The following is a 23979-nucleotide window of genomic DNA, read 5'->3' as shown; positions in this document are numbered from 1 at the left end:
TTGTAATGATGCATAAACCGAATTCTTTGCCTATTCACAGGTTTGCTTGGCCCGGCTAAAAGGGAAGCCTGGTTACAGCTAAGGGCTGAAATTGAAGCTCTGACAGACTCATGGTTAACTCTTGCACTGAAAGCCCTTACATTAATTCACTCCAGGTAACTTTCTTTTGCTAAATACACATAACCAAGTGAGAAATGTGCTTGATACATATGATTTTTTTTAAATTAAATATAATGATTCATTTGCTGTGTTTACTGTCTTATAGGACAAACTGTGTAAATATACTAGTCACAACTACTCAACTTATACCAGCACTAGCGAAAGTCTTGTTATATGGATTAGGAGTTGTGTTTCCAATAGAAAATATCTATAGTGCAACTAAAATCGGTGAGTACAATATAAAGTACGATGCACGTATTTACTCTGTGCGAGCTCATTGGAGCACAGCGGTACAGAGAGATATAATTTATATTGAAAGTTAATTGATTTTCCAAATATACTGAATTACTATTTACTAAATAATGATATAAATAAATAATCTCTAACAATACAGCTAATATCACTATATACTCCACTTTTTATATTACTCTAAATATGATTTATCCCAAAAATTATTCAGGGCATCATAAGGCATGACATCACGACACACGGACACGACATCACTTTTTTCATCCTGCTGTTTTACATAGTGAACTTTGGTGAAAATTGACCTTGTGGAATTTTGGAGAACTCCAGAAAAAATTTCCACAGCAATCCATTATGTGTAAAGATATCCTAATCTTTACAGTTAATAATTCAAACACAGAAAAATTAATAATTTATTTTTCACGGCTGTCTTTGCCTTTGATTTTTGCAGTTTTTATTTATTAATAGAAAACCTAGATATTGAACATTGTAATGAACTGAAGCAAATTACAATTACAAAGTTATTTTGTAGATTACAGATACTCATAACACATTTTTAAAGTAAATATCGTATATATATTTCTAATTTAATAAATTGGATGATGAACATATTTGATGTTGTTTTTTATAACATTTCTTTTATTTTTATTTTTCACAGGTAAAGAAAGCTGCTTTGAAAGGATAGTTCAGAGGTTTGGAAGAAAAGTAGTATATGTTGTAGTTGGAGATGGTGTAGAGGAAGAGCAAGGAGCCAAAAAGGTAACTAAGAATATGATATGTTGTTACTACATTTAGGAGTATTTCATGTTTGTACATGATATAGCAAGAGAAAAAAAACATTTTTGTTGTTTTTCTTTATAAAAGGGTATGCAATTTATAATGCGTTTATATTATATACATTATTAGAGGGGATAAGTAAACTATACGAAAAACAAAAAAATGTTTAAAGAGTACCTAAACTTTGATTTAAAAACAAACAAACAAATAATTGTATCCAACATGTAAAGTTAGTTAAGTTTCCAGTTCACTTCATTAGCCAATTTGTCTTCCTTCCTAGGTCAAAATTTACTCTAAAGTGGCCTCTAAACCCCTTCTATACCCCATGCTACTTGTCTGGCCTGAGTTGTTTTTATTCATTATCCATTCTGTGTCTTTGTGTACTGAGAGTACAGTCTCTATTTGGAGCGGGCGGACCTATAGGAGTGCACTCATTTGGTCTTCTGCATTTTGACTTCTGTTGTACCATGCTTCCCGAGGGCCATTAAGGGTTACACTCTAGTTGCTGTGTGGCATTTGTTGTGTTAGTCCTCTCTTGCGGGGACCATAGGAGCAATAAGAAATGCTGACACAGCAAAAAAGAGGAACACTGAAGGCTTGGGGGAGGCATGCGACAGCAGATTAATCGTGAATGCAGTACCTTGCTAGAGAGTGAGCACACTGAATCAAAGCAAGTAGACTGAGGAAAGGCAGAAATGTACAGGCCACTTTAGGGTTAATTTTAACCAGAAAAAAAAACAAACCAAATTGACTGGTGTAGTGAATTTGAATTTTATTAACTTTAGATGTGGGACACAATTATTAAAATCAGTAAAGCTTAGATACTCTTTAAAGGGGTTTTAGGTTTGTTCAATAAACTGCAAAGAAGTTATACTCACCCACTTCCACCTATTCCCCCACTTCTATGTTGTTCTGATAGTATCCGCCAGACCAATAACTATGGTGTAGCAACCTCCAGTCACATGACATGACAACTTTGGCCACTGATTGGCTGCAGGCTCAGTGTACTGATGGTTTAAAGATCATCACTTCCTGTCTGGCAGAAATTATTGGAATAGCAGGACTCCAATGGGAAGCTGATTCTAGGGATGAGTATATCTTCTTTTATGTCAATGACTTACCACTGTAGGTTTTTTAAACAAGCTTGAAAACCCCTTTTAACTTCCTTATTCCACTTTTATTCAAGAGTTTTTTTATATACTAAAATAATCACATCTACAATGAAAACCCAAGGGACACCCTTATAAATCTAAAACATCTGTCAGCATTGTATCCTTCTGCTACAACACACAAGACCTAAGATTTTATACAGAGGATATAGCAGGGAAATATACAGTGCTGCTCTCTATAATGATTCTATTACAAAACTCAGAGAAACATTTTCAAAAGGCCACCTCTTTGAGAAGACTATTCTCTTAGCCTAAATAGATTTCATGTGACAGATTTTCAATTCTTTCTATACCAGTCATCTCCCCACAAGGTTAGAACTTTTCATGCAAATATGTCTGGATATGCCAAGGGGCTTTAACTGTTTTTACATTTAGAAAACTATAGATGTGTTTTTTAGCTATCACGTTTTGTGTATATTGATCCTCCCATCTAAATACAAACCTCCAAAGGACACTTCTCTATATTTGGCTTTGCTCAGATCATAATTTAGCCATATGTCAGTGGCACCGTCAGGCCTTCCAAATAAAGCCCTAAAAATGGGATTTGGGTAAATCTGCTGATGAGGCCATTGAGTTTAATGAAGCAGACAGAGTCACTTTGTGCTCTATCTGACTTCTCTTTTGATAGTGTCAGTCTTTTTGAAGTGGGCATAAAAGCATGGGCAACAACGTTTTTGTGCCTACCTGAAAAAAGTCGATGCTGCTGAGAGTGAGATCAAATAAACTACTAGGTGATTTCATCTGCTTCATTAACTCGATGGTTCCATTAGTGGATCCACTTGAATTCTGTTTTTTACGGTTTCTGGTGGAAGCCTAGATGGAGCCACTGACATATTGCTAAAACGTGATTTGAACCTGGACTTAATTTAGGTTTGCTCTATCATCAAAGCAAGATAAGATTCTCAGGGGGCAGTAATTTAGCAAATATTTATCCAATTCCTACATGTTTTAAAAGGGAGTTGGGGTTCATTTTACATTTTGGCCTAGGTAAGTAAAAGGCTGCATGTTGATTATATCATAGATTAGCTTGGTAGTTGCATTTTCAGGAAAATTGGAGACTCATTTTTTCAAAATAAAAAAGTTTGCCCCATGATGAAATTTTAATTCTGTGTTTGTTATTGTTTCAGCATTCGATGCCATTCTGGAGAATAACAAGCCACTCAGATTTAATGGCACTACACCATGCATTGGAACTTGAATACTTGTAGCAGGAAAACAGCACTTTGTTTCCGAAGACAAACAAACCCTGCTGATGGGTTACATGAAACATATGTTCCGGTGTCCCTGTGCAACATTGTTGATCTGGAATTTCAACCGGAAGCGCATATTTTCTGTTTGATACACTGCTGATAATTTAAGCAATATGACTTTAAATGAAAAAAACCTAATAAATGAAAGAACACGAGCTTTCACTATAGCTCCACAGGCAAAATAATGGGTTCATACCTGTGAAGAATATGGAAAATAAGACATTACAAACAACTTTATAGGCTTCATGATTTCCACGTAAGGAAAGTTGATTGTGGAATGGCAGGTTTTACTGCACATTAAACAGCTATGCTAATGTTTTTTAGTGTAGTGCCCTAGAAAGTTTCTACGTCTTATTTATGGATGGACACTTCAGATTGACGTACAGAGATATAGAAGAACAAAGGTAATAGTAAAGACCCATCTTTGTGACTCAGAAACTACTTTGGACAAAAAAGGCAAAAGTAGAGGTAGGAAATCTAGGATGTCTTGCTGTCGGGAAACTTTGAATTGCAGCCGAGGTTTCTGGGACTGCTTTTGCTCAATCAGGTAATCAATAGGTTACCTATGTTTGATCTAAAATATGTATACTGTAATTTAAAATAGAAATATGTAGATCAAATTACAATTATGTACAGAGAGATTTTTGTGTGTAAATTTGTAATAATGGATTCTTTTACATATCGTTTAGGTAAATATTGTTGAGATAGCAAAGCCTCGGTATATGAGATGCGCAGGACGGCGTGTGTACAAACTGTTGTGCAGTGCCTTATCAAAGTGTTAGCTATAAATATGTAGATAAAGGTTTTTTTTAGTTACATTTGTTAAGACCAAATATTGGATGTCAAGTGTCAATAACATCTTACAAAGTTTTATTTTTTGAGTTATATGAAACGGTTCAATTCTTCAAACCACAGCAATAGTTATTTGTCACTGCACAATCACAGAATCAATGAAGTAATCTATAATAACATATACAACAGATTAATCAGTTATGAAGTTATACAAAAGGGGAAGCTTTAAAGGGAACCTGTCATGTAAAAAAAAAAAATCGCAATTAACCAGCAGATATGGGGTTAATCTGCAGGTTAATAGTGTTTTGCTACTGCCTGGTGTCCCGCTGCTGAGAGGAAATTAACTTTATTCTCCTTGGCAGCCTCGGGCTTTCAGTCATAGGGGCAGGCCAGCGTGGCTTTATTGAGTGATGGTTGTAACCGCACCCTCTGCACTGACTGACAGCAGGTAATGTACTGATGCACTGCTGAGCCAACTGTCAGTAGTGCTGGGATGTAGTTGCAGCCTCCACTCACTATGCACTAAGTGGTGACTAAAGCCATGCCGGCCCACCCTTATCACTGAAAGCCCAAGGCTGCCAGGAGGAATAAAGATAATTTCATCCTGGTAGAGTGGCTCACCGTACAGGTGCCAGGCAGCTTCAGAATGCTTTTAGCATGCAGATTAACCCCACATGTGCAGGTTAATTGCTTTTCTTACATGACAGGTTCCTATTAAAGTGACCCTAGTCTGACTCCGTAACATAACAATACATTTCTCACCTATAGCTAGTGTCCGTACCTGGCACACTCTAATGGCTCCTTCTGTCCCTCAGCTCAGACAAATGTTCCATTTCTCCTGCATCTAAAATGACTGAAGCAATAGCAAGGAGAGGGCAGTGACAAGTCTAAACTATGTCTCCTTTCAAAAACTTCCCTGTGCTAAGGGATAGGAAAATCAGGAAATGCATGGTTTAGATTTACCACTGTGTTCCCTGTGCCATTGACCATCGCAATCTTGGAGGCAGAATTAATGGAAAGCTGATCTGAGTGAAGTAGGCAGCAGAAGTCAAGCACAGGGCACCAGGTAGACTGACTATGCTTGACAAATGTATAGTCATTTTTAAGTTTCAAGGTGGAGGTATGCGTCAAACACAGCATCCAATAATATATATATATATATATATATATATATATATATATATATACACACACACACACACACAGAGTAGGTGATAGATACATGAATGCTGAGGGGTCTGACTGCTCGGTCCCTCACCATTCATGAGAATGAAGATCACTAAGTCCCCTATGTAATGGAATGGTAACTAGCATTTGTGACCGCTGCTTCACTCATTGTCTATACAACTAGTGGTCACACATGTTCACCTCTATTCCATTTATTCATGGGTCTATCAGACCTCACCTTGACTTTAGCACATACTGAATATAAGACAGCATATTCACCTTGGCCCAATTTACTCTACTTGTAATGTACTGCAGCAAAAGCGTAGGTCAGGTGATCCTTTTGGACCAATCAGTAAAAGAAATGTGCTGTTTTACATACAGTGGGTGCTAATGAATACCAAATTAGAATAGCAATAACTTAGCATTGTTAAATCATCTGGAAACCTAAGGGTATGTGCACACGTTGCGGATTTCTTGCAGAAAATTCCTGAAGAAAACCTGAAATTTTCTGCAAGAAATCCGCATTTTTTTTTTTGCGTTTTTTTTCCGTTTTTTTCGCGTTTTTTTAGCATTCTGCAAGCGTAATTAGCTTGCAGAATGCTAAAGTTTTCCAAGCGATCTGTAGCATCGCTTGGAAAACTGACTGACAGGTTGGTCACACTTGTCAAACATAGCGTTTGACAAGTGTGACCAACTTTTTACTATAGATGCAGCTTATGCAGCATCTATAGTAAAAGATAGAATGTTAAAAATAATAAAAAAAATAAAAAAATGCTTATACTCACCCAGACATCTCCTCAGCGGCGTCCGTTCCTCTTTCTCTAGCTGGCGTGTGCGCACAGGACCTTCCGTGACGTCACGGTCCGGTCACGTGAGCGGTCACATGACCGCTCACGACCAATCACAGGACAGTGACGTCATTCGGCGAGGTCCTTCAGCGCACACCAGCTACAGGAACCAGCCAGCGTGCAGCACAGAGGCGGGAACACAGCGCCGGACATCGAGGGTGAGTATAGGACTGTTTTTTATTTTATTTCTTATTTTTTTACCAATTATATGGTGCCCAGTGCGTGGAGGAGAGTTTCCTCTCCTCCACCCTGGGTACCAACCGCACATAATCTGCTTACTTCCCGCATCGTGGGCACAGCCCCGTGCGGGAAGTAAGCAGATCAATGGACCCCTAGGTGTGCGGAATCCCCGCAATTCCGCATTTTTAATGAACATGTTGCTTTTTTTTCCGCTATGCGATTTTTTCGCGGAAAAAATCGCAACATTTGCACAAAAAATGCGGAATACCTTGTAAATAATAGGAGGCATATGTTAGCGTTTTTTTCGCGTTTTTATCACGTTTTTATAGCGAAAAAAACGCGAAAAAAACGCTAACAATCCTGAACGTGTGCACATGGCCTAAGAGCTTAATTTTGGTGACTCTAAACAAAACAAACAAAAAAAGTCTATCTACTAAATTTCAAGCACATGTGTCTTTGACACATTGTTCCATGGAAGAATAAATAAATGTATAAAATACCACTGTATCAGGTTGACATTTTTTTAAAGAGATTTTTCTTAAACTCCATTTACCTGCTTGAGATCTACCTGAAAATTGTTGTATATGAATTGATTCTCTACATTGACAAATATGACAAATCCTCCTAAACTATAAACTCACACTGCTGCTAGAATTAGTGACTTTGGATCTTACAATCACATTGCATCTTTTTCTTAATAAAAATACACAGGGATTATTATATTTTTTAACAGTTTAAATAGCAATGAATATTTGAGCTGTATTGTATAAAAATAGCATGTTGTACCCACAGATATGTACAGGTTTTTTTTCTTCTCAATTCAATTTTGTGTTAAATTAATTAAATTTAATTTGTGAAATAATAATTAAATTGTGCTTAATTTTATTTTTACATGTACCTATTGTAATTATTATTGTATTACTTTTGTTATTTTTAATTCTGGAAAACAATGAAAAAAATTAGAAACTTTGGAAAAGAGTGAATCATTTTAAATAAAATCAGAAGACTACAATTAAGGAATTATGCTATTTATTTTTTTGTGTGAATGAAATTATATATTTTGTATTTATTTGAATATAGTTGTCTAATTAAAACTATGAAAACTAATAATAATTCATAAAGTACAATTTATTTCCAATATTCGGGAATTATTAAAAACTTGCTGCATACATCACTAACTTAACTAAAAAAAGGTCTTAGACTAGGTTCACATGACCATATTTTCTGTGGGCTGAAAAAATCTGTCTGATTATGCTAGTCACAGTCTGATCACACTCTGTTTATAGTTTGATCATAATGTGATTCAATTTTCCCGCATGAGGAGAAGATGGGAAAAAATACAATTTTCCTTCTCCATTCTGTCAGCCTATGAAAATTGGACCACATTTGGATGACATCCGAGTTTAGTCGGATTTTTTCCATGCCCTCATCAGTCATGAGCGATCCGAATATATCAGATCCAAATTGGAGATACCGCAATATTTTCCTCAGATAGAGTCTATCTGAGGAAGAAAATCAGACATGTTGGCCACAGTATTGGTCCATTGGTAACTTTGGTCGAAGTGAGAGCCAATGTTTTATCAGGCCGCACACGGACTAAAACTACGGTCATCTTCAAGATCCCTTAACCCCTTCCCGACATTTGCAGAATATATACTTCATGGTTGGAAAGTCCTCAATGCAATATGTATATGTCATGTCAATCATGCAACCACCATGACTAAGCAGGGAATATGGGGGTGGCGTCCCTAATCCATTTTTAAGGGGAGGTTCATATTCCAGCATTACCTGCCCAGCAGGAGGGCCAGATACAAAATTAAACTCTATAAGCTGTGTGAGAGTATCTCACGATACATCCACAGGTTTAGAGTTTATGAAAGGAAGGACAAACAGATTGTACCCTCTGCATGCCCCCCTGTCCTGGGAGTGAGTGGGAAAATTGTGAGGTATTTAGTGCAACCACTGCTGGATCAAGGTTATCATCTATTTTATACCAGCATCCCACTGTTCAAGTCTCTCTCTACTGTTTGCAACACTAAGAGAGGTCTCCCATCACAATAGTTGGGCAGCTGCTCAGAAAGGGTGAGAGCAGAGCCCAATGTAGCAACAACATGCTGGTGGTCAAGTACAAGGACCACCATACATGGTGATGGCAGCACCCCACCACTGTATGAGGAGCTCTGCCATGTCCACAAACCCCTCTGCATACTGGACTTGAGCAGAGCTCCTTTGGATATGCAACGAATAAGGATTAAATTCCAAAATGCATATGCTAGATTTGCACATTTTTACTGCCCATGTACACTAGTGCAACTTTAATTCTTCAATAAAGACTTCTGAATTTTATTCAACACTCTGGATATTTTTCTATTTTCTACAAATGGTTTCCTAACATCAGCACTGCAGGTTTCCTTGTGTGGTATCCATTGAGAAGGTGAGCTGATATTTTGATATTTTTCTCTCCTTTTAACTCTGTGTACTGGGGTACAAGAAGAATATGGGGGAAGGAGATCTCTCTGATCATGTCCTCCAGCTGTACAGTGCTATGAGAAAAAACAAGGTGTGGAACAAGAAGCTGGCCGTGCACATCGTACTGATGGCAATGAACAATGATTTTGTGCTATCATGATTTTCACCTTCCTTCAGTTCCAGGAAGTAGTGATCAAGGCCCTAATATTAGACAGTCAGGAATGAGTACTCCCCAGTAGTTCCAGAACTGAAAGTGCCTGTGTTGTACCAGGGCAACATTTCCCTGGTGATGTCTCTGAAACTGGAAAGAGAGGAAAGACGCAAAAAAGGTGCAAAGCTTGTTACAGAAGGGAGATACAAAAGGACACCATTTTTCAGTGTAAAACCTGCCCTGACAAACCTGGTCTCTGGATGAAAGACTGTTTCAGAGTCTACCACTCATCTGTGGACTAATAAATTTATTTCTGATTTACCACAATGCATATATGCCAACATGATGTACACCACACAACTCATTTGCCAACCTGATGCACTCTACACTACTCACATATGTCAAACTGACATAATTCACATGTGCCACCACATTAAAAAATTCACATACCAGGAAAACAATCAATCAATTCCAATATAGGGTCACTAGTGGGGGGATTCCATTGTTTTGGCCCATCAGTGGCTCTCCAAACACAACATGACACCTGCAGACAATTACATCAAAGTCTGCATTCCAAAACATCACTCCTTCCCTTCCATGCCCTACCATGGTTTTCCACCACTTATGGGGTATAAAGCATACTTATGAGTAATTGCACAATAGATGTGTGGGTCCATTTTCTCCTATTACCTTTGTGAAAATAAAACATTGTTGGGCTAAAAGATCATTTTTGTTGGAAAACAATGTATTTTTTTATTTTCACAACATTATCATTTTTTGTAAAGAACCTGGAGGTTCAAGGTACTGACCACACATTTAGATAAATTCTTTGAGGGCTCTAATTTCTAAAATAGGGTCACTTGTGGTTGTTTCCACTTTTTAGGCACATCCGGGTCTCTCCAAAAGCGACATGATGCCCAAAGACCATGCCGTCGAACTCTACACTCCAAAACTTCGCTTCTGCCCTTCCGAGCCCTGACATGTGCCTAAACAGTGGTTTTCCGCCACATATGGTGTATCACCATACTCCCGATAAATTGACCAAGAGATTTGGGGATCCATTTTCTCATGTTGTGACTATTAAAAATTGGGGCTAAAACATCATTTTTGTGGAAAAAAGTTATTTTTTTATTTTCACAACTCAACATTATAATTTTTTGTGAAGCACCTGGGGGTTCAAAGTGCTCATCACACATTTAGATAAATTCCTTGGGGAATCTAGTTTCCAAAATGGGGTCACTTGTGGTTTTTTCCTTGTTTAGGCATATTAAGGGCTCTCCAAATGCAACATGGTGTCCGCTCTCAATTTTAGCCAATTTTGCATTGAAAAATTCAATCACTGCTCCTTTCATTCCGAGCTCTGTCCTGTGCCCAAACAGTGTTTTTTCCCCACATATGGGTATCAGCATACTGATGAGAAATTGTACAACAACTTTTGCAGTCCAATTTTTCCTGTTACTCTAGTGAAAATAAAAAATGGTGGCTGTATGATCATTTTTGTGGTGCTCCTTCCCTTCAGAGACTTGCTGTGCGCCCAAATAGTGGTTTCCCCACACATATTGGGTATCGACATGCTCAGAAGAAATTGCATAACAACTTTTAGAGACTATTTTTTTTGTTCCCTTTGAGAAAAAAAAAAAAAAATCGGGTCTAAAGTAAAATTTTAGTGAAAAAAGTTAAATATTCATTTTTTTCTATAACATTCCATTAATTCCTGTGAAGCACCTGAAGGGTTAATACATTTCTTAAATGTGGCTTTGAGCACCTTGAGGGGTGCAGTTTTTAGAATGGTGTAACTTTTGGGTGTTTCTGTCATATCTGTCATAGAGACCCCTCAAAGTCACTTCAAATGTGAGGCAGTCCCTAAAATATAATTCTGTAAATTTTGCTGGAAAATTTAGAATCGCTGGTCAACTTTTAACCCCTATAACATAAAAAATTGTGCTGATATATAGTAGACATGTGGTAAATATTATTTATAAACTATTTTGCATGACATATCTATCTGATTTGAGGGCATACGAATTAAAAATTAGAAAATTGCAACATTTTCCAACTTTTCGCCAGATTTCTGTTATTTCTACGAGTAAATCCAACTCATATGGAAGAAATTTTACCACTATCATGAAGTACAGTATGTCACAAAAAACATTCTCAGAATCAGTGGAATTTGTTGACATTCACTAAGTGACGCTGATCAGAATAGTAAAATTTGGCCTGGTCATGAAGGTGATAACAGGCTTGGGGGTGAAGGCGTTAAAGTGGAGCTACATAGTCCAAAGTAGTTTTCTATTGAAAGAATTGGGAACTCGAGTCACACCCACTTTTGTCAAGCTTTTTAGGCACATTTTTGCATTGCTTAAAGGGAATCTGTCCACAGAATTTAACCTCTTAAAACTATTTATATGTTCATCTACTTCTTTCAAAAACAAGTCAAGCAATACTTTTAAATAACTGGTCTCTTCCTCCATTACTGAGAAATAAGCACTTAAATTTATATGTAAATGAGAATAAAGAGCTATTTATCAATCTAAAGACTGTCATTCCAGCTCTATACTCTTCCATTGCCACCTACTCCTGCCTGAATGACAGCTCATTTACCTGAAGTCACACTGCATTGAGGCTGTCAGTTAAGCAAGAGGAGGTAGCACTAGATGAGGTATAAAGCTGGAGCAACAGAGAATTCAGATCCACATTAGCTATTCCGCTTCATTTGCATATTAACCCCTTCACCCCCAAGGGTGGTTTGCACGTTAATGACCAGGCCAATTTTTACAATTCTGACCACTGTCCCTTTGAGGTTATAACTGTGGAATGCTTCAACAGATCCTGGTGATTCTGACATTGTTTTCTCATGACATATTGTACTTCATGATAGTGGTAAAATTTATTTGATATTACCTGCGTTTATTTGTGAAAAAAATGGAAATTTGGCGAAAATTTTGAAAATTTCGCAATTTTCCAACTTTAAATTTTTATGCAATTAAATCACAGTGATATGTCACACAAAATATTTAATAAGTAACATTTCCCACATGTCTACTTTACATCAGCACAATTTTGGAACCACAATTTTTTTTTTGTTATGGAGTTATAAGGGTTAAAAGTTGACCAGCATTTCTCATTTTTACAACACCATTTTTTTTTAGGGATCACATCTCATTTGAAGTAGTTTTGAGGGGTCTATATGATAGAAAATAACCAAGTGTGACACCATTCTAAAAACTGCACCCCTCAAGGTGCTCAAAACCACATTCAAAAAGTTTATTAACCCTTCAGGTGTTTCACTGGAATTTTTGGAATGTTTAAATTTAAATGAACATTTAACTTTTTTTCACACAAAATTTACTTCAGCTCCAATTTGTTTTATTTTACCAAGGGTAACAGGAGAAAATGGACCCCAAAAGATGTTGTACAATTTATCCTGAGTATGCCGATACCCCATATGTGGGGGTAAACCACTGTTTGGGCGCATGACAGTGCTCGGAAGCGAAGGAGCGCCATTTGACTTTTCAATGCAAAATTGCCTGGAATTGAGATGGGACGCCATGTTGCATTTGGAGAGCCCCTGATGTGTCTAAACATTGAAACCCCCCACAAGTGACACCATTTTGGAAAGTAGACCCCCCTAAGGAACTTATCTAGAGGTGTGGTGAGCACTTTGACCCACCAAGTGCTTCACAGAAGTTTATAATGCAGAACCGTAAAAATAAAAAATCATATTTTTTCACAAAAATTATATTTTGCCCCCAATTTTTTATTTTCCCAAGGGTAAGAGAAGAAATTGGACCCCAAAAGTTGTTGTCCAATTTGTCCTGAGTACGCTGATACCCCATATGTGGGGGTAAACCACTGTTTGGGTGCATGGGAGAGCTTGGAAGGGAAGGAGCACCGTTTGACTTTTCAATGCAAAATTGACAGGAATTGAGATGGGATGCCATGTTGCGTTTGGAGAGCCACTGATGTGCCTAAACATTGAAACCCCCCACAAGTGACACCATTTTGGAAAGTAGACCCCCTAAGGAACTTATCTAGATGTGTGGTGAGTAGGGTTGAGCGAAACGGGTCGGCCATTTTCAGAAGTCGCCGACTTTTGGCAAAGTCGGGTTTCATGAAACCCGACCCGACCCCTGTGTGGGGTCGGCCATGAGGTCGGCGATCTTCTGAATCTGGTATCGGAATTCCGATACCGAGTTCCGATATGTTTGCGATATCGGAAATCGGTATCGGAATCCACATTTAAGTGTAAAATAAAGAATTAAAATAAAAAATATTGATATACTCACCTCTCCGGAGGCCCCTGGACATCGCCGCTGGAAACCGGCAGCCTTCTTTGCTTAAAATGAGCGCGTTCAGGGCCTTCCATGACATCATGGCTTCTGATTGGTCGCGGCTGCCCATGTGACCGCCACGCGACCAATCACAAGCCGTGACGTAATTCTCAGGTCCTAAATTCCTAATTCTAGGAATTTAGGACCTGAGAATTACGTCACAGCTTGTGATTGGTCGCGTGGTGGTCACATGGGCGGCCGCGACCAATCACAAGCCGTGACGTCATCTAAGGCCCTGAACGCGCTCATTCTTAAGAAGGAAGGCTGCCGGAAAGAAGCAGGGCGCGTCCGAGGGTGAGTATATACCTAATAGGAATATACTCACCCTCGGCTTCTTTCCGGCAGCCTTCCTTCCTAAGAATGAGTGCGTTCAGGGCCTTAGATGACGTCACGGCTTGTGATTGGTCGAGGCCACCCATGTGACCGCCACGCGACCAATCACAAGCCGTGACGTAATTCTCAGGTCCTAAATTCCTAGAATTAGGAATTTAGGACCTGAGAATTACGTCACGGCTTGTGATTGGTTGCGTGGCGGTCACATGGGCGGCCGCGACCAATCAGAAGCCGTGACGTCATGGAAGGCCCTGAACGCGCTCATTTTAAGCAAAGAAGGCTGCCGGTTACCAGCGGTAAGGTCCAGGCTGCGTCGGAGAGGTGAGTATATCAATATTTTTTACTTTAATTCTTTATTTTACACATTAATATGGATCCCAGGGCCTGAAGGAGAGTTTCCTCTCCTTCAGACCCTGGGAACCATAGTATCCCATTGCACTGCATTGGGTTTTGTGTTTCGGCCAACCCCGACCCCGACTTTTTTATAGGATCGGCCGATTTCACTCGACCCGACTTTTGAGAAAGTCGGGTTTCGTGAAACCCGACCCGATCCTATAAAAATAAAAGTCGCTCAACCCTAGTGGTGAGCACTTTGACCCACCAAGTGCTTCACAGAAGTTTATAATGCAGAGCCGTAAAAATGAAACAAAAATTTTTTCCCACAAAAATTATTTTTTAGCCCCCAGTTTTGTATTTTCCCGAGGGTAACAGGACAAATTGGACAACAAATTTTGGGGTCCAATTTCTCCTGAGTATGCTGATACCCCATATGTGGGGGGAACCACCGTTTGGGTGCATGGGAGGGCTCGGAAGGGAAGGAGCGCCATTTGGAATGCAGACTTAGATGGAATTTTCTGCAGGCGTCACATTGCGTTTGCAGAGCCCCTAATGTACCTAAACAGTAGAAACCCCTCACACGTGACACCATTTTGGAAAGTAGACCCCCTAAGGAACTCATCTAGATGTGTTGTGAGAGCTTTGAACCCCCAAGTGTTTCACTACAGTTTATAACGCAGAGCCATGCAAATAAAAAATATTTTTTTTTCCCCAAAAATTATTTTTTAGCCCCCAGTTTTGTATTTTCCCAAGGGTAACAGGAGAAATTGGACCCCAAAAGTTGTTCTCCAATGTGTTCTGTTGTGAATTCCATTCTCGGGCTCCCTCCTGTGGTCGTGAATGGTACTTTGGTGAGTTCTGTCCTTGGACACCCTCTGGTGGCTTTGAGTGGAACTGCTGATCTTTGAGGTTGGCTTTCTCAGCTGCCCTCGTTTATTGCTGCTGCTGGCTTCCCTATTTAACTCTGCCCAGGTCGTTAGTCCATGCCAGCTGTCAATGTCTCAGTACTGGTTCAGATCTCTCTTGGATTTCTCTGATGACCTGTCTACTCCAGCAGAAGCTAAGTCCTTGCTAGTCCATTTGCTGTTCATTGGTTTTTGAATATATTTCTCAGTACATGCTATGTTTTTTTTCCAGCTTGCTATTATGATATTTCCTTGCTAGCTGGAAGCTCTGGGTGTGCAGAGCTGCACCTCCACACCGTGAGTTGGTGTGGAGGTCTTTTTGCACACTCTGGGTGGTTTTTGTAGTTTTTTATACTGACCGCTAGGGTTGAGCGACTTTCATTTTTTTAAGGTCGAGTCGGGTTTTGTGAAACCCGACTTTGTCCAGAGTCGAGTCGAGTGCAGTCGGCCGACTATCGCTAAAAGTCGGGGATCGACCGAAACACGAAACCCAATGCAAGTCAATGGGGAAGCATAGTCGGCAGTGAGTGGAGGCCAGGAAACCACCTACAGTGCCCATTTTAATGCCAAAAACATCCATTCTTGTTTCTGAAGCTTGTCAATCTTAATTAACTTTATAATAATAGTTGGGCATTGGAAATTGGGGGTCATTTGGCAAAAGTTGTGGGGGGTAGGGCTGGTTCAAGGTTTTAGTGGGCACAGGAAACGTGGACTACGTCACGGCGGTGGAGCAGTGAGAGGTAAGTATGTCAAGTTTGCAAGTGCTGTGATCCTAAGCAAGCAGGGGGGCCCACTCGTTGGCATTGGCACTGGCACAGGGCCCCTCAAAGTACAGCGGTGTGTTTGCACGGCGGGGGCGCCTCCCACCAGCAGACTCATCTAGCAGTGGCTGGGCAATGGGCAGGATGAGGAGGAAACAGATATAGGGCCAAAGAATAAAGTAGGCTAAATGCCGTTCAAAATTGGTAACAGGACTAAACAGGCGGCACTGCTTTGTTCAGTGGAGTAGCAAACCCAAGAGCAGCAGACACTGTTTTAAGGGCCCAACCACACTAGTAGGCCAAATGCAGTTTAATATCTGATACTATAGGCCGAAAGCCAGAAGGTAGAAGCTCAGCTGTATTCAGTTGAGGGCAACACCAGGGAGGGGCAGACACCGTTAGTAGGCCCTAACCACCAATTTTTAAAAACACAGCACTTAATGAGAGCCAGAAGGTTGAAGCACAGCTTTATTCAGTTGAGGACAACACCAGGCAGGGGCAGACACCATTAGTAGGCCGGAACCACCAATCTTTTAAAAAACAGCACTTAATGAGAGCCAGAAGGTAGAAGCTCAGCTTTATTCAGTTGAGGACAACACCAGGCAGGGGCAGACACCGTTAGTAGGCCGGAACCACCAATCTTTTAAAAAACAGCACTTAATGAGAGCCAGAAGGTAGAAGCTCAGCTTTATTCAGTTGAGGACAACACCAGGCAGGGGCAGACCCCGTTAGTAGGCCGGAACCACCAATCTTTTAAAAAACAGCACTTAATGAGAGCCAGAAGGTAGAAGCTCAGCTTTATTCAGTTGAGGACAACACCAGGCAGGGGCAGACACCGTTAGTAGGCCGGAACCACCAATCTTTTAAAAAACAGCACTTAATGAGAGCCAGAAGGTAGAAGCTCAGCTTTATTCAGTTGAGGACAACACCAGGCAGGGGCAGACACCGTTAGTAGGCCGGAACCACCAATCTTTTAAAAAACAGCACTTAATGAGAGACAGAAGGTAGAAGCTCAGCTTTATTCAGTTGAGGACAAACACCAGGGAGCAGCAAACAGAGGTATTAGGCCCCATCCAGCAATTAAAAAAAAAAAAAAGCTTAATCAGAGCCAGAAGGTAGAAGCTCAGCTTTATTCATTTGAGGACAACTTGAATTAGGGACTGCAGACAGACTTACCAGGCTGTCCCCTGTGTGGACCATGCATCCAATACATTAACCCATTGCGCCACAAAGGACACGTAACCTTCCGTGGCCATGCCTACCGCTCCATGTGTCTGTTGTCAGGTGTACCTTTGGACTCACAGATTGACAGAATGAAAGGACAATGTGGTCTTTAAGATGCTGGTGGAGGGGTGGGATGGCTTTTCTCGCAAAAGAATTGTCAACTGGGTAGCTCATAGCGTGGTACAGCGTAGTCCATCATGGCTTTATTAATATTAAATAAAATAAAAAAATAGGCTCTATGCACTGTAAAATTGGTTCCGGGGTACACGGGCAGCAGTGGTCAGGTGAGTGGAGGCCTAGTGGAAGGAGGGACCGCAGACAGGCTTCCAAGGCCTAACATACTAAAATGGGCTGGCTGTAGGCACTTTATAATTGGTTCCAGGGGTACACGGGCAGCAGTGGTCAGGTGAGTGGAGGCCTAGTGGAAGGAGGGACCGCAGACAGGCTTCCAAGGCCTAACATACTAAAATGGGCTGGCTGTAGGCACTTTAAAATTGGTTCCAGGGGTACACGGGCAGCAGTGGTCAGGTGAGTGGAGGCCTAGTGGAAGGAGGGACCACAGACAGGCTTCCAAGGCCTAACATACTAAAATGGGCTGGCTGTAGGCACTTTATAATTGGTTCCAGGGGTACACGGGCAGCAGTGGTCTGGTCAACGGAGGCCGATTGTAATGAGTGTCTGCCAGTTAGTAGTCCAAAACAACAAATAAATGTGAATGTCTCGCATTAAAACAAAACAAAAACACTAAAGGGTGCAATCATTAGGTTCAGGGGTGGGATCCTCTGCATTCAGACCTACTAATTTAGCGCAAAGTATTTACTGTGGTAAATAGAGGACACTGCCCCTGACTATGTTAAGTACCATCATACATGTCAACACAATGGTATTGTCAGTGGCAGGTATGGAAGGATATCAGCGCATAGACTAAACATTGGTGGAAGTGTGAGAGATAACTGTGGAAGTGGTAGAGCAATGTTTGACCTGGGGGTGGGTGAACTCTCTTGTGGCCGGCGGTACAGGCCCAGGGCCCCTCATGTTACAACAGTGTGTCTGACGTTGGGTGTGCACCACCACCGCCAGAGACACTTTATTGTACTATGAGGGACCCAGTAGCAATGCCGTCGACCAAAAGCGAGCACACCCACCTCTTCAGACAAACAGCAGTCTCATGGGTGCTTGCGCCAAGTCGCGATACCACGGCCCCGTGTGGGGACTTTGGCCATTTAGGGAGGTGTAAACATGTCGTATGCTGGACAATAAGCTGCAGCAAATTAGACATTAGAAAAGTAATTCACAGTAGTCCACAGGCAAGAGCTTTTCATAGGAAAGCTAGGTGTCGGCCGGGCAAGGTGGGGCAAAAGATTTCGAAATCCAATTGTGGTTCATTTTAATGAATGTTAGATCATCAACATTTTGGGTAGCCAGACGAGTCCTTTTTTCGGTTAATATTGAACCTGCAGCACTGAATACTCTTTCTGATAGGACACTTGCTGCCGGGCAAGCAAGCTCCTGCAATGCATATTCTGCCAATTCTGGCCAGGTGTCTAATTTTGATGCCCAGTAATCAAATGGGAATGACGGTTGAGGGAGAACATTGATAAGGGATGAAAAATAGTTAGTAACCATACTGGACAAATGTTGTCTCCTGTCACTTTCAATTGATGCAGCAGTACCTGTCCTGTCTGCGGTCATAGCAAAATCACTCCACAACCTGGTCAGAAAACCCCTCTGTCCAACGCCACTTCTGATCTGTGCACCCCTAACACTCCTAGTCTGCTGCCCCCTGGAGCTCGTGTGAGAACGATCACGTGCGCTGTGTGCTGGGAATGCCTGAAGCAAACGGTCAACAAGAGTTGATTGTTTGGTTGCTAATATTAGTTCCAAGTTCTCATGTGGCATAATATTTTGCAATTTGCCTTTATAGCGTGGATCAAGGAGGCAGGCCAACCAGTAATCGTCATCGTTCATCATTTTCGTAATGCGTGTGTCCCTTTTTAGGATACGTAAGGCATAATCCGCCATGTGGGCCAAAGTTCCAGTTGTCAAATCTACGGTTGTGATTGGTTGAGGGGCAGTTTCAGGCAAATCTACGTCACTTGTGTCCCTCAAAAAACCAGAACCCGACCTTGCCACGCAACCAATTTCCAGTGCCCCCGGGAAAGCTTCCGCATTAAAAATATACTCATCCCCATCATCCTCCTTATCCTCCACCTCCTCTTCGCCCGCTACCTCGTCCTGTACACTGCCCTGACCAGACAATGGCTGACTGTCATCAAGGCTTTCCTCTTCCTCTGGTGCAGACGCCTGATCCTTTATGTGCGTCAAACTTTGCATCAGCAGACACATTAGGGGGATGCTCATGCTTATTATGGCGTTGTCTGCACTAAACAGCCATGTGCATTCCTCAAAACACTGAAGGACTTGACACATGTCTTGTATCTTCGACCACTGCACACCTGACAACTCCATGTCTGCCATCCTACTGCCTGCCCGTGTATGTGTATCCTCCCACAAAAACATAACAGCCCGCCTGTGTTGGCACAGTCTCTGAAGCATGTGCAGTGTTGAGTTCCACCTTGTTGCAATGTCTATGATTAGGCGATGCTGAGGAAGGTTCAAAGACCGCTGATAGGTCTGCATACGGCTGGAGTGTACAGGCGAACGTCGGATATGTGAGCAAAGTCCACGCACTTTGAGGAGCAGGTCGGAGAACCCAGGATAAGTTTTCAATAAGCACTGCACCACCAGGTTTAAGGTGTGAGCCAGGCAAGGAATGTGTTTCAGTTGGGAAAGGGAGATGGCAGCCATGAAATTCCTTCCGTTATCACTCACTACCTTGCCTGCCTCAAGATCTACTGTGCCCAGCCACGACTGCGTTTCTTGTTGCAAGAACTCGGACAGAACTTCCGCGGTGAGTCTGTTGTCGCCCAAACACTTCATAGCCAATACAGCCTGCTGACGCTTGCCAGTAGCTGGCCCATAATGGGACAACTGGTATGCAACAGTGTCATCTGCCGATGGAGTGGTTGGCTGACTGCGGTCTGTGGAAGAGCTGTAGCTTCTGCAGGAGGACGAGGAGGAGGAGGAGGGGGTGCGAACGCCTACAGCCAACTGTTTCCTAGACCGTGGGCTAGGCACAACTGTCCCGAAATTGATGTCCCCTGTGGACCCTGCATCCACCACATTCACCCAGTGTGCCGTGATGGACACATAACGTCCCTGGCCATGCCTACTGGTCCATGCATCTATAGTCAGGTGCACCTTTGTACTCACACATTGCCTGAGTGCATGGATGATGCGCTGTTTAACATGCTGGTGCAGGGCTGGGATGGCTTTTCTGGAAAAAAAGTGTCGACTGGGTAGCTCGTATCGTGGTTCAGCGTACTCCATCAGGGCTTTGAAAGCTTCGCTTTCAACTAACCGGTAGGGCATCATCTCTAATGAGATTAGTCTAGCTATGTGGGCGTTAAAATCCTGTGTACGCGGATGCGAGGATAAGTACTTCCTTTTTCTAACCAGAGTCTCATGTAGGGTGAGCTGGACTGGAGAGATGGAGATCGTGGAACTTTCGGGTGTGCCGGTGGACATGGCAGACTGAGAGACGTTTGGAGACGGTATTGTTTCCGCCGGTGCCCTAGATGCAATATTTCCTCCTACAAAACTGGTGATTCCCTGACCCTGACTGCTTTTGGCTGGCAAAGAAACCTGCACAGATACTGCCGGTGGTGCGGAAAATGGTGGCCTTACAGTGACGGAAGGGATGTTGCGTTGCTGACTAGCTTCATTGGCCGAGGGTGCTACAACCTTAAGGGACGTTTGGTAGTTACTCCAGGCTTGAAAATGCATGGTGGTTAAGTGTCTATGCATGCAACTAGTATTGAGACTTTTCAGATTCTGACCTCTGCTTAAGCTAGTTGAACATTTTTGACAGATGACTTTGCGCTGATCAATTGGATGTTGTTTAAAAAAATGCCAGACTGCACTCTTCCTAGCATCGGATCCCTTTTCAGGGATTGCAGACTGAGCTTTAACCGGATGGCCACGCTGTCCTCCAACAGGTTTTGGCTTTGACATGCGTTTTGGCCCAGATACGGGACCGGCAGATGGAACCTGTTGCGATGTTGATGCCTGCTGCGGCCCCTCCTCCACCTCCGCTTCTGAACTACTGCCACCTGCACCCTGTTCCCCCAATGGCTGCCAATCGGGATCAACAACTGGGTCATCTATAACCTCCTCTTCGAGCTCGTGTGCAACTTCGTCTGTGTCACCGTGTCGGTCGGTGGTATAGCGTTCGTGGCGGGGCAACATAGTCTCATCAGGGTCTGATTGTGGATCAGTACCCTGAGAGGGCAATGTTGTGGTCTGAGTCAAAGGAGCAGCATAGTACTCTGGCTGTGGCTGTGCATCAGTGCACTCCATGTCAGAATCTACTTGTAATGGGCATGGCCTGTTAAGTGTTTCACTTTCTAAGCCAGGGACGGTATGTGTAAAGAGCTCCATGGAGTAACCCGTTGTGTCGCCTGCTGCATCCTTCTCTCTTGTTGTTGTTTTTGCTGAAGAGGACAAGGAAGCGACTTGTCCCTGACCGTGAACATCCACAAGCGACGCGCTGTTTTTACATTTACCAGTTTCAGAAGAGGAGGCAAAAGAGCTAGAGGCTGAGTCTGCAAGGTAAGCCAAAACTTGCTGTTGCTGCTCCGGCTTTAAAAGCGGTTTTCCTACTCCCAGAAAAGAGAGCGTTCGAGGCCTTGTGTAGCCAGACAACGAACCTGGCTCCACAGCTCCTGACTTAGGTGGAATATTTTTATCCCCACGACCACCTGATGCTCCACTAACACTACCATCATTACCAGCTGACAATGAACGCCCACGGCCACGACTTCTTGCACAAGACTTCCTCATTGTTTTAAAAACTTAACCAAAGTAACTTTATTTGTTGCTGTCAAACAACTTACACGGTGAGCTATAACTTCAGTCTGATTTCAATATCCCTTTACAGGTTGGTGAGACCACAAGGAAAATCAGGCCCAATGTTACACACTCTGTTTTCTGTGGCACCAAATCACAGAGATGCCACACACGCAGGACTGTCACTCAAGCACAAATGTCAATATTAATCTCCCACCTATTTTTTTTTTTTTCAGGGAGACTTTAGAAACCAAATAATAATAATAAAAAAGGCTTTCTATGGCCCACTGAGTGAGAGATGGCACACACAGGAGTCAGGAGTGGCACACAAGCCCTGAGGCCAATATTTTTCTCCCACTGATTGATGTAGTGATTTTATTTCAGGTAGATTTTAGAACCCAAATCAAGCAAAAAAATTAATAGGCTTTTTATGGCCCACTGAGTGAGAGATGGCACACACAGGAGTCAGGAGTGGCACACAAGCCCTGAGGCCAATATTTTTCTCCCACTGATTGATGTAGTGATTTTATTTCAGGTAGATTTTAGAACCCAAATCAAGCAAAAAAATTAATAGGCTTTCTATGGCCCACTGAGTGAGAGATGGCACACACAGGAGTCAGGAGTGGCACACAAGCCCTGAGGCCAATATTTTTCTCCCACTGATTGATGTAGTGATTTTATTTCAGGTAGATTTTAGAACCCAAATCAAGCAAAAAAATTAATAGGCTTTCTATGGCCCACTGAGTGAGAGATGGCACACACAGGAGTCAGGAGTGGCACACAAGCCCTGAGGCCAATATTTTTCTCCCACTGATTGATGTAGTGATTTTATTTCAGGTAGATTTTAGAACCCAAATCAAGCAAAAAAATTAATAGGCTTTCTATGGCCCACTGAGTGAGAGATGGCACACACAGGAGTCAGGAGTGGCACACAAGCCCTGAGGCCAATATTTTTCTCCCACTGATTGATGTAGTGATTATATTTCAGGTAGATTTTAGAACCCAAATCAAGCAAAAAAATTAATAGGCTTTCTATGGCCCACTGAGTGAGAGATGGCACACACAGGAGTCAGGAGTGGCACACAAGCCCTGAGGCCAATATTTTTCTCCCACTGATTGATGTAGTGATTTTATTTCAGGTAGATTTTAGAACCCAAATCAAGCAAAAAAATTAATAGGCTTTATATGGCCCACTGAGTGAGAGATGGCACACACAGGAGTCAGGAGTGGCACACAAGCCCTGAGGCCAATATTTTTCTCCCACTGATTGATGTAGTGATTTTATTTCAGGTAGATTTTAGAACCCAAATCAAGCAAAAAAATTAATAGGCTTTCTATGGCCCACTGAGTGAGAGATGGCACACACAGGAGTCAGGAGTGGCACACAAGCCCTGAGGCCAATATTTTTCCCCCACTGATTGATGTAGTGATTTTATTTCAGGTAGATTTTAGAACCCAAATCAAGCAAAAAAATTAATAGGCTTTCTATGGCCCACTGAGTGAGAGATGGCACACACAGGAGTCAGGAGTGGCACACAAGCCCTGAGGCCAATATTTTTCTCCCACTGATTGATGTAGTGATTTTATTTCAGGTAGATTTTAGAACCCAAATCAAGCAAAAAAATTAATAGGCTTTCTATGGCCCACTGAGTGAGAGATGGCACACACAGGAGTCAGGAGTGGCACACAATCCCTGAGGTCAATATTTTTCTCACACTGATTGATGTAGTGTTTTTATTTCAGGTAGATTTTAGAACCCAAATCAAGCAAAAATATTAATAGGCTTTCTATGGCCCACTGAGTGAGAGATGGCACACACAGGAGTCAGGAGTGGCACACAAGCCCTGAGGCCAATATTTTTCTCCCACTGATTGATGTAGTAATTTTATTTCAGGTAGATTTTAGAACCCAAATCAAGCAAAAAAATTAATAGGCTTTCAATGGCCCACTGAGTGAGAGATGGCACACACAGG

At 41.9% G+C, this 23979-nt stretch overlaps 1 protein-coding gene across 2 annotated transcripts in view; it reads left to right on the top strand.

The window, feature by feature from the left end:
• Positions 1 to 5558, top strand: part of EYA1 (EYA transcriptional coactivator and phosphatase 1) — a 171796-nt gene extending 166238 nt beyond the window's left edge. For both annotated transcript variants that reach the window (XM_077270648.1, XM_077270646.1), the window contains exons 15-18: positions 41 to 155; positions 266 to 387; positions 1064 to 1164; positions 3479 to 5558. In XM_077270648.1, the coding sequence (XP_077126763.1) occupies positions 41 to 155; positions 266 to 387; positions 1064 to 1164; positions 3479 to 3559 (419 nt within the window). In that variant the 3' untranslated portion in view covers positions 3560 to 5558. The remainder of the gene's footprint in view (positions 1 to 40; positions 156 to 265; positions 388 to 1063; positions 1165 to 3478) is intronic.
• Positions 5559 to 23979: the final 18421 nt, after the last annotated feature.

This window comes from Ranitomeya variabilis, chromosome 6, assembly GCF_051348905.1.
Source record: "Ranitomeya variabilis isolate aRanVar5 chromosome 6, aRanVar5.hap1, whole genome shotgun sequence".
Lineage (NCBI taxonomy): Eukaryota > Metazoa > Chordata > Amphibia > Anura > Dendrobatidae > Ranitomeya > Ranitomeya variabilis.
Note: the sequence above shows the minus strand (reverse complement) of the source record. Positions and strands in the feature narration are given on the sequence as shown.